The sequence below is a fragment of the Haliotis cracherodii genome, unplaced genomic scaffold (assembly GCF_022045235.1).
Source record: "Haliotis cracherodii isolate W230 unplaced genomic scaffold, xgHalCrac1.p SCAF_16, whole genome shotgun sequence".
Taxonomy (NCBI): domain Eukaryota; kingdom Metazoa; phylum Mollusca; class Gastropoda; order Lepetellida; family Haliotidae; genus Haliotis; species Haliotis cracherodii.
This window is the reverse complement of record NW_027266271.1, coordinates 16,429,170-16,445,000: the sequence shown is the minus strand read 5'-3', so window position 1 is coordinate 16,445,000 and position 15,831 is coordinate 16,429,170. Positions and strand designations below refer to the sequence as shown.

General features: G+C 46.0%; 1 protein-coding gene and 1 pseudogene across 3 annotated transcripts in view; one reads left to right on the top strand and one right to left on the bottom strand.

The window, feature by feature from the left end:
• LOC139463879 (chitin synthase chs-1-like) overlaps window positions 1-15,831 on the top strand; it is a 47,275-nt gene that overhangs the window by 8,788 nt on the left and 22,656 nt on the right. For all 3 annotated transcript variants that reach the window (XM_071245290.1, XM_071245291.1, XM_071245289.1), the window contains exons 3-9: window positions 5,339-5,404; window positions 5,606-5,713; window positions 6,873-6,992; window positions 7,612-7,726; window positions 8,522-8,669; window positions 9,066-9,162; window positions 9,646-9,763. In XM_071245290.1, the coding sequence (XP_071101391.1) occupies window positions 5,339-5,404; window positions 5,606-5,713; window positions 6,873-6,992; window positions 7,612-7,726; window positions 8,522-8,669; window positions 9,066-9,162; window positions 9,646-9,763 (772 nt within the window). The remainder of the gene's footprint in view (window positions 1-5,338; window positions 5,405-5,605; window positions 5,714-6,872; window positions 6,993-7,611; window positions 7,727-8,521; window positions 8,670-9,065; window positions 9,163-9,645; window positions 9,764-15,831) is intronic.
• On the bottom strand, window positions 9,803-15,801 carry LOC139464112 (mucin-2-like; annotated as a pseudogene).

The window sequence follows — 15,831 nt, the reverse complement described above, 5'->3', positions numbered from 1 at the left end:
CAACATGTTGTTTTACCTTATCATGAATATGAGTAGATGTTTGAATATTGTTTAAACTACGGTCTGAGGGGAGTGTGTGATGTGTGTGTGAGAGGAAGAGAGAGAGAGAGAGAGAGATAGAGAGAGAGCGAGAGAGAGAGAGCGAGAGAGAGAGAGAGCGAGAGAGAGAGAGAGAGGGAGGGAGAGAGAGAGAGAGAATGTGACGCTAATGTAGTGAGTCTGTGTGTATATTAGTGGAGCCGATAACATACTTTGAATATTGTATTAAGAGCAACTCTGTATTTGGAACCGATAATTGTACATTTCTATAAATACTAGCTTCCGTGGATTCAGTCAGGGGTAGTTATTATGATTTTGATACCCTCTGGCTGACCAATCAGAATCGAATATTCACGACAACGTGAGATTTTGTTTTTGAAAATACGGGTATCGAATCGAAGTTCCAAACGTCTTCATTGAAAACACACAATATTTACCTCCATTCACCATGACGTAATGACACAAGAAACACGAACTCTTTTGTTATAGCGGAAATTATAAGTGACGTATCGTCGTTTTAACCTATAATTGCAGTACATTGCAGCGAAGGGGAAATCAGGTTTGATTGAAGATATATAGGCCACACCTTACTTTCACCATAGTACTTGAACAACTTCAATGAGACACAACAACATCACACAGGCAGATGTCTTGTGAACATTTTCCGAACTGAAATCCCGAGAGAAATTGAAGCAAAAGTACATACCACTATTAGGACGTCATAAAACGCTACAGATGGAACGTCAAAGCATGGCGAAGTGGTAGACACGACGTCACAGTACGTGATAGAGAAGCGTGTTGATGTTACTGAAGTTTACAATACATTCTCTAAGTATTTGTTCCAGTTTTCCACTTGACATATATTGCCACATGTGCACTTGCTATATATAATGTAGGAACCGCACCACATTAATTAGCAACATTAAAGAAGTGAGCATGATCACTGTTTGAAATTGCAAATCTGGCGAAAGAAGTGCTTCTGAAAAAAAATATTTTCTAACGTAGACAAGATACCTGTGTCGGACCAATGCAGGATTCTGAAATGCCATGGTAGAATATATGTTGGAATCTATGAAAATTTGATGATTTTCTGCATTTTCCTCAAAACAACAGTGCTTGGCCCGTGCTTGAGTGAGTAGCTTAATGGCACTTTCAAAGGTATATCATTAATACAACTCGTCACCTTAATGAGGGAGAAGAGCCCCAAATTTCTCAAGGAGTAGAAATATACCCCTGAAATCAATGAGCAGGCTTTTACAATGACAAACCAAGCATCGCTATAAGCAGGTATTAAAGAGGTTAAAAGATGATTGTATCAAATTATGAATATCAATGAATAAATGCAGTATTACTTCTGAAGTAAACAACTTAGTTATAAGAATGAATTATGAATGTAACATGAAGAAATAAAATATCAAGGCATATACAGTACTTGGAATTTGAAATTACTGATCTCAACAAACTTACATCCGCTCTTAGTAACACTTAACGAAAGCCACACTAGATGAAAGATTGCGAAAGGTAGTAATAGCATGGGCATAGGCCAAGGTTACACATCAAGAAGTACTGAGTAATAAGGTGTTCATTGAAGCATGTCTCACACACATTGCTTGATATTTATAAACTAATGCATGTTTTAAGATGGTTGCATTTGATGATAGCATAAGCATATTAAATTCGTGGAATGTTGGATATTCAAAAAAAGTTTAAAGGGATGGACAAACGTCTCAGTGGTTGATATTGAGTAATGAGTAAGCGATGACATTCATCTTCTAGTTAGGGGAGTAAACCCTCATAGATTTTACATCATCTCTCATTTATGGCTTCTTCAATATACCTGCAAGTTTCTATTGAAGGTTTATGATGTTATATCGGGGTGGTTGAGGTAGTTTCCCAATCTGGTGTTATATCGGAATGTTAGAGGTAAGTCCCAACTCTGGTGTTATATCCGGATGGTAGAGGTAGTTTCTCACTCTGGTGTTATATCGGGATGGTAGAGGTAGTTTCCCACTCTGGTGTTATATCTGGATGGTAGACGTAGTTGCCCACTCTGGTGTTATATCGGGATGGTAGAGGTAGTTCCCACTCTGGTGTTATATCCTGATGAAAGAGGTAGTTCCCCACTCTGGTGTAATATCAGAATGGTAGGGGTAGTTCCCCCCTCTGGTGTTATATCGGGATGGTACAGGTAGTTCCCCATTCTGGTGTTATATCGGGATGGCAGTGGTAGTTCCCCACTCTGGTGAAATATCGGGATGGTACTGATAGTTTCCCAACTCTGGTGTTATGTTGGGATGGTACTGGTATTTCCCCACTCTAGTGTTGTATCTTGATGGTAAGGGTAGTTCCCCACTCTGGTGTTATATCAGGATAGTAGGGGTAGTTCCCCACTCTAATGTATATCGGGATGGTAGTGGTACTTCCCAAATCTGGTGTCATTTTGGGAACGGTAGTGGTAGTTTCCCACTCTGTTGTTATATCGGAATTGAAGGGGTAGTTCCCCGCTCTAGTGTAATACCGGGATGAAAGGGGTAGTTCCCAACTCTTGTGTTATATCGGGATGGTAGGGGTAGTTCCCCACTCTGGTGTTATATCGGGATGGTAGGGGTAGTTCCCCACTCTGATGTTATATCGGAATGGTAGTGGTAGTTCCCCGCTCCGGTCTTATAACAGGATGGCAGTGGTAGTTCCCCACTCTGGTTAAATATCGGGGTAGTAGAGGTAGTTCCCCACTTAGATGTTATATCGGGATGGTAGTGGTAGTTCCCCAACTCTGGTGTTATATCGGAATGGTACTGGTAGTTTCCCAGTCTAGTGCTATATCAGGATGGTAAAGGTTGTTCCCCACTCTTGCGTTATATCGGGATGGTAAAGGTAGTTCCCCACTCTTGTGTTACATCAAGATGGTAGGGGTACTTCCTCACTCTGGTGTTATATCTGGATGGTAGTGGTAGTTTCCCAACTCTGGTGTTGTATCTTGATGGTAGGGGTAGTTCCCCACTCTGGTGTTATATCGGGATGGTAGTGGTAGTTCCCCACTCTGGTGTAATATCGGGATGGTAGTGGTAGTTTCACAGTCTAGTGCTATATCGGGATGGTAGGGGTAGTTCCCCACTCTTGCGTTATATCGGGATGGTAAAGGTAGTTCCCCACTCTTGTGTTATATCAGGATGGTAGGGGTACTTCCCCACTCTGGTGTTATATCTGGATGGTAGTGGTAGTTTCCCACTCAGGTGTTGTATCTTGATGGTAGGGGTAGTTCCCCACTCTGGTGTTATATCGGGATGGTAGTGGTAGTTCCCCACTCTGGTGTAATATCGGGATGGTAGGGGTAGTTTCCCACTCTGGTGTAATATCGGGATGGTAGGAGTAGTTTCCTACTCTGCTGTCATATCGGGATGGTAGTGGTAGTTCCCCACTCTGGTGAAATATCGGGATGGTAGGGGTAGTTCCCCGCTCTGGTGTAATACCGGGATGAAAGGGGTAGTTCCCAACTGTTGTGTTATATCGGGATGGTAGGGGTAGTTCCCCACTCTGGTGTTATATCGGGATGGTAGGGGTAGTTCCCCACTCTGATGTTATATCGAAATAGTAGTGGTAGTTTCCCACTCTGGTGAAATATCGGGGTAGTAGAGGTAGTTCCCCACTTAGATGTTAAATCGGGATGGTAGTGGTAGTTCTACAACTCTGGTGTTATATCGGAATGGTAGTGGTGGTTCCCAGGTCCGACTTATATCAAAATGACAGCGGTAGTCCCCCACTCTGGTAAAATATCGGGAGTGTAGTGGTAGTTCCCCACTCGGTTGTTATTTTAGGATGGTACTGGTAGTTTCTCAACTCTGGTGTTATGTTGGGATGGTAGTGGTAGTTCCCCGCTCTGGTGTTATATCAGGATGGTAGTGGTAGTTCCCGACTAAGTTGTTATTTCAGGATGGTACTGATAGTTTCCCAACTCTGGTGTTATGTTGGGATGGTAGTGGAAGTTCCCCACTCTGGTATTATAACGGGATGGTAGTGGTAGTTCCCCACTCTGGTGTAATATCGGGATGGTAGGGGTAGTTCCCCTGTCTGGTGTTATATCGGGATGGTATGTGTAGTTTCCCACACTGGTGTCATATCGGGATTGTACAGGTAGTTTCCCGCTCCTGTCTTATATTAGGATGGTAGTGGCAGCTCCCCACTCTGGTGTTGTATCTCGATGGTAGGGGTAGTTCCCCACTCTGGTGTTATATCGGGATGGTAGAGGTAGTTCCCCGCTCTGGTGTAATACCGGGATGAAAGGGGTAGTTCCCAACTCTTGTGTTATATCGGGATGGTAGGGGTAGTTCCCCACTCTGGTGTTATATCGGGATGGTAGTGGAAATTCCCAAATCTGGTGTCATATAGGGAATGGTAGTGGTAGTTCCCCACTCTGGTGTTATATCGGGTTGGCAGTGGTAGTTCCCCACTCTGGTGTTATATCGGGTTGGCAGTGGTAGTTCCCCACTCTGGTGACAAATCGGGGTGGTAGGTGTATTTCCCCACTCTGGTGTTATATTGGGATTGTAGTTGTACTTCCCCACTCTGGTGGTATATCTGGATGGTAGTGGTAGTTCCCCACTCTGGTGTAATAACGGGATGGTAGTGGTAGTTCCCCACTCTGGTGTCATATCGGGATGGTACAGGTAGTTTCCCGCTCAGGTCTTAAATCAGGATGGCAGTAGTAGTTCCCCACTCTGGTGAAATATCGGGATGGTAGAGGTATTTCCCCACTCTGGTGTTATATCGGGATGGTAGGGGTAGTTCCCCACTCCAATGTTATATCGGGATGGTAGTGGTACTTCCCAAATTTGGTGTCATGTAGGGTATGGTAGTGGTACTTCCCCACTCTGGTGTTATATCGGGAAGGCAGTGGTAGTTCCCCACTCTGGTGACAAATCGGGGTGGTAGAGGTTGTTCCCCACTCTGGTGTTATATTGGGATGGTAGTGGTACTTCCCCACTCTTGTGGTATATCAGGGTGGTAGTGGTACTTCCCCGCTCTGGTGGTATATCAGGATGGTAGTGGTAGTTCCCCACTCTGGTGGTATATTGGGATGGTAGTGGGAGTTCCCCACTCTGGTGTTATATCGGGATGGTATAGGTAGTTCCTCACTCTGGTGTTATATCGGGATGGTAGAGGTGGTTCCTCACTCTGGTGATATATTGAGTCATACAATAATTATCCCTCGTTGATATGGTAGATGCAAGTTTCCATAAATAAAATTGTAATGCAAAGACATACATACACTCAACATATATGTTCATGTAACCCATTTCAGACACGCTGCGGAGACGTGCTGCTGTCTATCAACCCTTTCAAAACGTTGCCAATATATAGCGAGGAGGTATGTATTGACAAGCAATGGTTAGACGATGTATTTGGTACGAGTAGCTTAGTTATGTTTTGAACCTTAAGTTGGCAGTGTTTTGGCGTCTGTTTTCAGCCTAGTAACGTTTTGATAACGTTTGTAATATGTTCGTCACATCCAACTTTCAAGTGTATGCTTTCTTTTGCCCGGCGGTTATTTGAATTGGTGTGTTTACAGCACCACGATGAGTACAGCTTGGAGAGCCTTCACCATGACATGGAGCCCCATATATTCCACACAGCCGCCATGGCCTTCAAGAGACTCCACGAGACCCAGACCAACCAGGTGACTAGAAATTGTCCATGCAAGAGAATAACCAGCCTAGATTATCTACCGAAACAGATTACACTTGACGTAAAGGGCAAATAGCTGTGAAAATTATATGAGTGAGTGAGTATGGTTTTACGCCGCTTTTAGCAATATTCCAGCAATATCACGGCGGGGGACGCCAGAAATGGGCTTCACACATTGTACCCATGTCGGGAATCGAACCCGGGTCTTCGGCGTGATGAGCGAACGCTTTAACCACTAGGCTACCCGACCGCCCCTGAATATTATATGAATGGACAACTGAAAATCAGTGATGACACAAGGTGTTCACGAAAAGGGTAAGCATGTCCTGCCCGACCGGTAGCACCTGCCATTCATACAATTTGCATAAAATGTAAGTATCTATTGCCTGACGCAGCACAGCAAGACTGCTACCATGCGACGTCAGCCTCTGAAAAAAACAGACAATCAAGTCATCGATGAACCAGAAAGTCAATTAATACGAGAGTACCATTACTGATTTTGTTGACACTAATGAAAACGGTATGTTGCTTTTGTACTACGTCTGCTGTGTACATGTGCAGAGATAAAGTACCTTATACGTAAAGACAAACGTTAAGAAATATATTTATTTTCCAACAACGACGTCCACGATGCACTTGACTGTCTTTAGTTTTGTCTTCAGATAGCTTGGCTGTCTGGAATGTATTCCTTCTGAACGCTGATTTTGTGAAACATTAATGAGTACAATTCATAAAATCATTTTACCGTACTTGGTCATAATAAGAGCATTGTGAAAGAAAATGTCAGTTTTGGTAAGTTTTTTACATATCTAATATATTCATATTCTCTTGGAATTTGTGTATGTCTCCCTGGTTCGAAAGCAGATCATGTGATTAAGATCTAAATCAAGTGACTGCTCTTTGGAATTTATCAAAAACATATATAAGTAGATGTTTTTCTTTTACCGTATAAGACAATCTGCAATATCTAGTAGGATACTGTCAGTAGAAAAGTTGACATTAAACATCCCCTGCTAGGACCTGGGCAAGTTAAAGTAGAACTAAACCAAAAGCACCAACACCGATACTGGGTACTTACTGTCAGTGTGTGTAATGAATGAATATCATTTCGTCTGAAGAATATGCTAGAGGTAATGTAATATTCCCAACAGGTTGTATTGGTGTCTGGTGAGTCAGGCTCAGGAAAGACTGAGAACACAAAATACATGGTGAAGCATCTGATGACGATTTGTGGCCGCTCTCATGAAGGTCTGGAAGACAAGATACTGGAGGTGAGTCTACAGACACATTTAACAATGCATTCACCTGTCAAGTACTTTGTCGGCAGTGTGTAAATAATCCAGTCCGAACCAGACAATCCAGTGATTGATATCATGGGCATCGATGCCATGCAGCGAGTCTGTCAACCCGATCCTGTTAGTCGCCTCTGACGACAAACATGGCTTGATGAAAATAATTTCTGACTGTGATCTTCACGAGTCACACGGGGGTCAATATTGACTATATATGATATTAAAAGAGGTAGACTACGACCATGTTTCTATTTCAGGGACGATGATTTCCATGACAAAAACCCAGGATGTTTATGAACACGACCCTACAAAGAAAAGCAATCCCCAGAGTAACAAAAGCGACAAAAATTAATGCCATAATCATAAAAAAAATATCTTCTTAAAGCAGAGTCGACTGCACGTTTCCGACTATATCATGACCTTATGTTTATGAATCACCATCAAATAGTGATGATACCACGTGTTCGCGAAATCTTGCCTCTCCGGTAGCACCCTCACAAACACATGCAAAGGCAAGACAAATGTTCACCTGAAAAACATAATTACGAGATTCGCTCTATTATTGTGATACTTGATTAATAATAATATATATTTTAAGGTAAACCCTGTGATTGAAGCATTTGGTAATGCACAGACAGTTCTCAATGACAACTCGAGCAGATTTGCCAAGTACTTACAACTTGACTTTGGCAAAGATGGAAGCATTCGGGGAGGTAAGTAACCTGTCATGTTTCCGTGATGTACAACCCTCCTTCTATCAGCCTTTCTTCATGAACATATAGGAGTTGTGTAACTACCCTTAACTGATGAAAATGGCCTTAACATTGTACCAAAGTGAGGAATCGCTCCTGGACCTTCGTCGCGTTACGCCCAAGGCTATCCACTCTCCCCTCATCACGTAAGACGTGAAATAACTTAAGTGAGTGTGTGGTGTTTTACGCAATATTGCAGCAATATCACGGCGGGGAACACCAGACATGGGCTTCACACATGTATGGGGAATCGAACCCGGGTCTCAGGCGTGACGAGCGAACGCTTTAACCACTAGGCTACCCCACCGCCCCGGAGTAATTTAAATCAAGCAGGATAGTTGTGAAGCGAGCATGACGATATCATGACGATAAATTGAGCATGACGACGAATTGAAGTGTTACTGCTTATGAATATTCAATTTATAACAATCCCAGTTCTATTTTTTGGTTAGACAGTGTCATAATATATTAGTGACTAAGTGTAATTTGTTAAACGTGACCGTATATGGAATACTGCTGAAAGCGGTGCGCTGGTGATGATAATGATACTAGACAATGTTTTGAGCGTACAGAGGTATTGATTGTGGATTTGATGTCACTATGGGGACATAAAGAAGGGATACTAATGTGGGTAACGAACCTGGGACTTTAGTTGGACGAACCAACGATGTAACCACTAGACTACCCCACGGCCCCAAGCCGGTTTAGGACTCATGGCGTGTGTGTGTGTCTCAAGTCTCCAATATTTCCTCACAGCTTCAATAAAGGACTACATGCTGGAGAAGAGCCGGGTGGTTAACCAGGGAAGCGGTGAAAGCAACTTCCATATCTTCTACAAGTTCCTGGCAGGGCTAACGGAAGAAGATCGAATCTTCTTGTCCATTAACAAAGAGAAGAAATACAGGTTAGTTCCTTTGGCGGTACTTTCCCAAAATAGACATGTTTCCAGCGAGTGAGTGATTGTTAGATTGAGTGATTGGATTTACCACCGCTTTTGACGGTATTTAAGTGCCTTTATTGTTATCAAGCTTTAAGGCATATCGAATTAGTGTGGAAGGATATTCCCGAGGGAAGTATTTGGTGGGCGTTTACAACTTTGGTGAAATATACGATCACAGGGCTGGTGTTGACAACTAAGGGGCACAACTCTGGAAACGGGAGATGCGGCGCATTAGACCAGTGGGATAAATGTTATAGAAGTGACATCGCAAGAACATGTTCGTATGACAGTTATAAGCAGTTGGGGACCTGTTCTCCAGGGGATTGCAACTGGGTCTGATAGAGTTGTCTTATGTTCTAGAATCGCAAAAAGCAGAGACAAAAAGAGGACCTCCGAAGATGCTGATGATTACCGCAGATATTTTGAGGTTCTGAAGAAAATTGGTATTCCGGAAGAGGTTGGTAAACTATTCGCAACATTACGTCTCTAGAAATACCAGCAAAACGATAGCCCTAAACCAACTTACCATTCGGTTGCATCCGTCAAGTGCAAAAAGAAATATTTATCGTCGAACCTATTTTCAATGATTCTATGAAACGTGTAAGTTTAACAAGAATGAGTGCAGTGTGATCTTGGAGGGTACACATCTGAATTAAACTCAGTTCAGTGATGAGTTGATTTAACGCCGCTTTGAACAGTATTTCAGTTGTATCACTTGGTGTCGGTTTGATACGGAAGGAAAGCCTCAAGTGATGAAGGTCTCAGACGTTTACCACTTTGATGAAACCCCGAACAACCAAGAAACATAATCAGTGCAAATCATAGGATTATGACAATCAACTCTGCACAGCGAATATAACGTGGGAACCACCTGACTTAATGGTCCAAACTAATTGATCTCACAGTTATAAATATCGATTGACCGATATTTCGTTTGCAGGAAAGAGATAATATACAGAGAATCCTGGCAGCCATCATACACCTGACAGAGATACAATTCCTGGAGGACCCCAAAAGTGATACGTCTGAAATATGGGATGAGGAGCCCTTGAATGTTGGTGAGTGTATCCAGGCGCTCTTGTAGAGGAGTATTATCTTCAAGCTGCTCTTGGGTATAGGTATCAACATCGAGCTGCTCTTGGGTGTAGGTATCAATGTCGGGGTGATTTTGTAGAGGAGTATTATCTTCAAGGTGCTCTTGGGTATAGGTATCAACGTCGAGATGCCCTTTGGTATAGGTGTCAACGTCGAGGTGCTCTTGGGTATAGATATCAAAGCCGAGGTGATCTTGTAGCGGAGTATTATCTTCAAGGTGCTCTTGGGTGTAGGTATCAACGTCGAGGTGCTCTTGTAGAGGAGTATTATCTTCAAGGTGCCCTTGGGTATAGGTATCAACGTCGAGGTGCTCTTGTAGATGAGTATTATCTTCAAGGTGCTCTTAGGTATAGGTGTCAACGTCGAGGTACTCTTGGATAGAGGTATCAACGTCGAGGCGCTCTTGGGTGTAGGTGTCAACGTCGAGATGCTCTTGGGTGTGTGTGTCAACGTCGAGGCGCTCTTGGGTATAGGTGTCAACGTCGAGGCGCTCTTGGGTGTAGGTGTCAACGTCGAGGTGCTCTTGGATGTGTGTGTCAACGTCGAGGCGCTCTTGGGTGTGTGTGTCAACGTCGAGGTGCTCTTGGGTGTGTGTGTCAACGTCGAGGTGCTCTTGGGTGTGTGTGTCAACGTCGAGGTGCTCTTGGGTGTGTGTGTCAACGTCGAGATGCTCTTGGGTGTGTGTGTCAACGTCGAGGCGCTCTTGGGTATAGGTGTCAACGTCGAGGTGCTCTTTGGTGTAGGTGTCAACGTCGAGCTGCTCCTAGGTGTATGTGTCAACGTCGAGGTGCTCTTGTAGAGGAGTATTATCTTCAAGGTGCTCTTGGGTGTAGGTATCAACGTCGAGCCGCTCTTGGGTGTAGGTATCAACGTCGAGGTGCTATTGTAGATGAGTATTATCTTCAAGGTGCTCTTAGGTATAGGTGTCAACGTCGAGGTACTCTTGGATAGAGGTGTCAACGTCGAGGTGCTCTTGGGTGTAGGTGTCAACGTCGAGATGCTCTTGGGTGTGTGTGTCAACGTCGAGGTGCTCTTGGGTGTGTGTGTCAACGTCGAGGCGCTCTTGGGTGTAGGTGTAAACGTCGAGATGCTCTTGGGTGTAGATGTCAACGTCGAGGTGCTCTTGGGTATAGGTGTCAACGTCGAGGTGCTATTGGGTGTAGGTGTCAACGTCGAGTTGCTCCTAGGTGTATGTGTCAACGTCGAGGTGCTCTTGGGTATACATATCAAAGCCGAGGTGCTCTTGTAGAGGAGTATTATCTTTAAGGTGCTCTTTGGTATAGGTATCAACGTCGAGGTGCCCTTGAAGAGGAGTATTATCTTCAAGCTGCTCTTGGGTATAGGTATCAACGTCGAGCTGCTCTTTGGTATAGGTGTCAACGTCGAGCTGCTCTTGGGTATAGATATCAAAGCAGAGGTGCTCTTGTAGAGGAATATTATCTTCAAGGTGCTCTTGGGTGTAGGTATCAACGCCTAGGTGCCCTTGAAGAGGAGTATTATCTTCAAGCTGCTCTTGGGTATAGGTATCAAAGTCTAGGTGCTCTTGTAGAGGAGTATTATCTTCAAGGTGTCCTTGGGTGTAGGTATCAACGTCTAGCCGCTCTTGGGTGTAGGTGACAACGTCGAGGTGGTCTTGGGTGTAGGTGTCAACGTCGAGCCGCTCTTTGGTATAGGTGTCAACGTCGAGCCGCTCTTGGGTATAGATATCAAAGCCATGGTGCTCTTGTAGAGGAGTATTATCTTCAAGGTGCTCTTGGGTGTAGGTATCAACGTCGAGCTGCTCTTGTAGAGGAGTATTACCTTCAAGGTGCTCTTGGGTGTAGGTATCAACGTCGAGCCGCTCTTGGGTGTAGGTATCAACGTCGAGATGCTCTTGTAGAGGAGTATTATCTTCAAGGTGCTCTTAGGTATAGGTGTCAACGTCGAGGTACTCTTGGGTGTAGGTGTCAACGTCGAGGTGCTCTTGGGTGTGTGTGTCAACGTCGAGATGCTCTTGGGTGTGTGTGTCAACGTCGAGGTGCTCTTGGGTGTGTGTGTCAACGTCGAGGTGCTCTTGGGTGTGTGTGTCAACGTCGAGGTGCTCTTGGGTGTAGGTGTAAACGTCGAGATGCTCTTGGGTGTAGATGTCAACGTCGAGGTGCTCTTGGGTTTGTGTGTCAACGTCGAGATGCTCTTGGGTGTGTGTGTCAACGTCGAGATGCTCTTGGGTGTGTGTGTCCACGTCGAGGTGCTCTTGGGTGTGTGTGTCAACGTCGAGATGCTCTTGGGTGTGTGTGTCAACGTCGAGGTGCTCTTGGGTGTAGGTGTAAACGTCGAGATGCTCTTGGGTGTAGATGTCAACGTCGAGGTGCTCTTGGGTATAGGTGTCAACGTCGAAGTGTTTTTGGTGTAGGTGTCAACGTCGAGGTGCTCTTGGGTGTAGGTGTCAACGTCGAGGTGCTCTTGGGTGTAGGTGTAAACGTCGATGTTCTCTTGTAGAGTAGTATTATCTTCAAGGTGCTCTTAGGTATAGGTGTCAACGTCGAGGTACTCTTGGGTATAGGTATCAACGCCGAGGTGCTCTTGGGTGGATGTGTCAACGTCGAGGTGCTCTTGGGTGTAGGTGTCAACGTCGAGCTACCCTTTGGTGTGTGTGTCAACGCCGAGGTGCTCTTGGGTGTAGGTGTCAACGTCGAGGCGCTCTTGGGTGTAGGTGTCAACGTCGAGGCGCTCTTAGGTGTAGGTGTCAACGTCGAGGTGCTCTTGGGTATAGGTGTCAACGTCGATGTTCTCTTGTAGAGTAGTATTATCTTCAAGGTGCTCTTAGGTATAGGTGTCAACGTCGAGGTACTCTTGGGTATAGGTATCAAAGTCGAGGCGCTCTTGGGTGTAGGTGTCAACGTCGAGGTGCTCTTGGGTGTAGATGTCAATGTCGAGGCGCTCTTGGGTGTAGGTGTCAACGTCTAGCTGCTCTTGGGTGTAGGTGTCAACGTCGAGGTGCTCTTGGGTGTAGGTGTTAACGTCGAGGTGATCTTGGGTGTAGGTATCAACGTCGAGTTGCTCCTAGGTGTATGTGTAAACGTCGAGGTGCTCTTTGGTGTAGGTGTAAACGTCGAGGTGCTCTTGGCTGTAGGTGTAAACGTCGATGTGTTCTTGGGTGTAGGTGTCAACGTCGAGGTGCTCTTGGTATAGGTGTCAACGTCGAGAAGCTCTTGGGTGTAGGTGTCAACGTCGATGTTCTCTTGTAGAGTAGTATTATCTTCAAGGTGCTCTTAGGTATAGGTGTCAACGTCGAGGTACTCTTGGGTATAGGTATCAACGTCGAGGCGCTCTTGGGTGTATGTGTCAACGTCGAGGTGCTCTTGAGTGTAGGTGTCAACGTCGAGCTACCCTTTGGTGTAGGTGTCAACCTCGAGGCGCTCTTAGGTGTAGGTGTCAACGTCGAGGCGCTCTTAGGTGTAGGTGTCAACGTCGAGGTGCTCTTGGGTATAGGTATCAACGTCGAGGCGCTCTTAGGTGTAGGTGTCAACGTCGAGGCGCTCTTTGGTGTAGGTGTAAACGTCGAGGTGCTCTTGGCTGTAGGTGTAAACGTCGATGTGTTCTTGGGTGTAGGTGTCAACGTCGAGGTGCTCTTGGTATAGGTGTCAACGTCGAGAAGCTCTTGGGTGTAGGTGTCAACGTCGATGTTCTCTTGTAGAGTAGTATTATCTTCAAGGTGCTCTTAGGTATAGGTGTCAACGTCGAGGTACTCTTGGGTATAGGTATCAACGTCGAGGCGCTCTTGGGTGTATGTGTCAACGTCGAGGTGCTCTTGAGTGTAGGTGTCAACGTCGAGCTACCCTTTGGTGTAGGTGTCAACCTCGAGGCGCTCTTAGGTGTAGGTGTCAACGTCGAGGCGCTCTTAGGTGTAGGTGTCAACGTCGAGGTGCTCTTGGGTATAGGTATCAACGTCGAGGCGCTCTTAGGTGTAGGTGTCAACGTCGAGGCGCTCTTAGGTGTAGGTGTCAACGTCGAGGTGCTCTTGGGTATAGGTGTCAACGTCGATGTTCTCTTGTAGAGTAGTATTATCTTCAAGGTGCTCTTAGGTATAGGTGTCAACGTCGAGGTACTCTTGGGTATAGGTATCAACGTCGAGGCGCTCTTGGGTGTAGGTGTCAACGTCGAGGTGCTCTTGGGTGTAGATGTCAACGTCGAGGCGCTCTTGGGTGTAGGTGTCAACGTCGAGGTGCTCTTGGGTGTAGATGTCAATGTCGAGGCGCTCTTGGGTGTAGGTGTCAACGTCTAGCTGCTCTTGGGTGTAGGTGTCAACGTCGAGGTGCTCTTGGGTGTAGGTGTTAACGTCGATGTTCTCTTGTAGAGTAGTATTATCTTCAAGGTGCTCTTAGGTATAGGTGTCAACGTCGAGGTACTCTTGGGTATAGGTATCAACGTCGAGGCGCTCTTGGGTGTATGTGTCAACGTCGAGGTGCTCTTGGGTGTAGATGTCAACGTCGAGGCGCTCTTGGGTGTAGGTGTCAACGTCGAGGTGCTCTTGGGTGTAGATGTCAATGTCGAGGCGCTCTTGGGTGTAGGTTTCAACGTCTAGCTGCTCTTGGGTGTAGGTGTCAACGTCGAGGTGCTCTTGGGTGTAGGTGTTAACGTCGAGGTGATCTTGGGTGTAGGTGTCAACGTCGAGGTGCTCTTGGGTATAGGTATCAACGTCGAGTTGCTCTTGGGTGTAGGTGTTAACGTCGAGGTGATCTTGGGTGTAGGTGTCAACGTCGAGGTGCTCTTGGGTATAGGTGTCAACGTCGAGCTGCTCTTGGGTGTAGGTGTCAACGTCGAGGCGCTCTTGGGTATAGGTGTCAACGTCGAGGTACTCTTGGGTATAGGTATCAACGTCGAGGCGCTCTTGGGTGTATGTGTCAACGTCGAGGTGCTCTTGAGTGTAGGTGTCAACGTCGAGCTACCCTTTGGTGTAGGTGTCAACCTCGAGGCGCTCTTAGGTGTAGGTGTCAACGTCGAGGCGCTCTTAGGTGTAGGTGTCAACGTCGAGGTGCTCTTGGGTATAGGTATCAACGTCGAGGCGCTCTTAGGTGTAGGTGTCAACGTCGAGGCGCTCTTAGGTGTAGGTGTCAACGTCGAGGTGCTCTTGGGTATAGGTATCAACGTCGATGTTCTCTTGTAGAGTAGTATTATCTTCAAGGTGCTCTTAGGTATAGGTGTCAACGTCGAGGTACTCTTGGGTATAGGTATCAACGTCGAGGCGCTCTTGGGTGTAGGTGTCAACGTCGAGGTGCTCTTGGGTGTAGATGTCAACGTCGAGGCGCTCTTGGGTGTAGGTGTCAACGTCGAGGTGCTCTTGGGTGTAGATGTCAATGTCGAGGCGCTCTTGGGTGTAGGTGTCAACGTCTAGCTGCTCTTGGGTGTAGGTGTCAACGTCGAGGTGCTCTTGGGTGTAGGTGTTAACGTCGATGTTCTCTTGTAGAGTAGTATTATCTTCAAGGTGCTCTTAGGTATAGGTGTCAACGTCGAGGTACTCTTGGGTATAGGTATCAACGTCGAGGCGCTCTTGGGTGTATGTGTCAACGTCGAGGTGCTCTTGGGTGTAGATGTCAACGTCGAGGCGCTCTTGGGTGTAGGTGTCAACGTCGAGGTGCTCTTGGGTGTAGATGTCAATGTCGAGGCGCTCTTGGGTGTAGGTTTCAACGTCTAGCTGCTCTTGGGTGTAGGTGTCAACGTCGAGGTGCTCTTGGGTGTAGGTGTTAACGTCGAGGTGATCTTGGGTGTAGGTGTCAACGTCGAGGTGCTCTTGGGTATAGGTATCAACGTCGAGTTGCTCTTGGGTGTAGGTGTTAACGTCGAGGTGATCTTGGGTGTAGGTGTCAACGTCGAGGTGCTCTTGGGTATAGGTGTCAACGTCGAGCTGCTCTTGGGTGTAGGTGTCAACGTCGAGGCGCTCTTGGGTGTAGATGTCAACGTCGAGGTGCTCTTGGACATGGGTATGTCGAGGGAATCTTTGTTCGCGAACACCTTGTATCATGAGTATTGCATAGTGATTCAGAAACACATC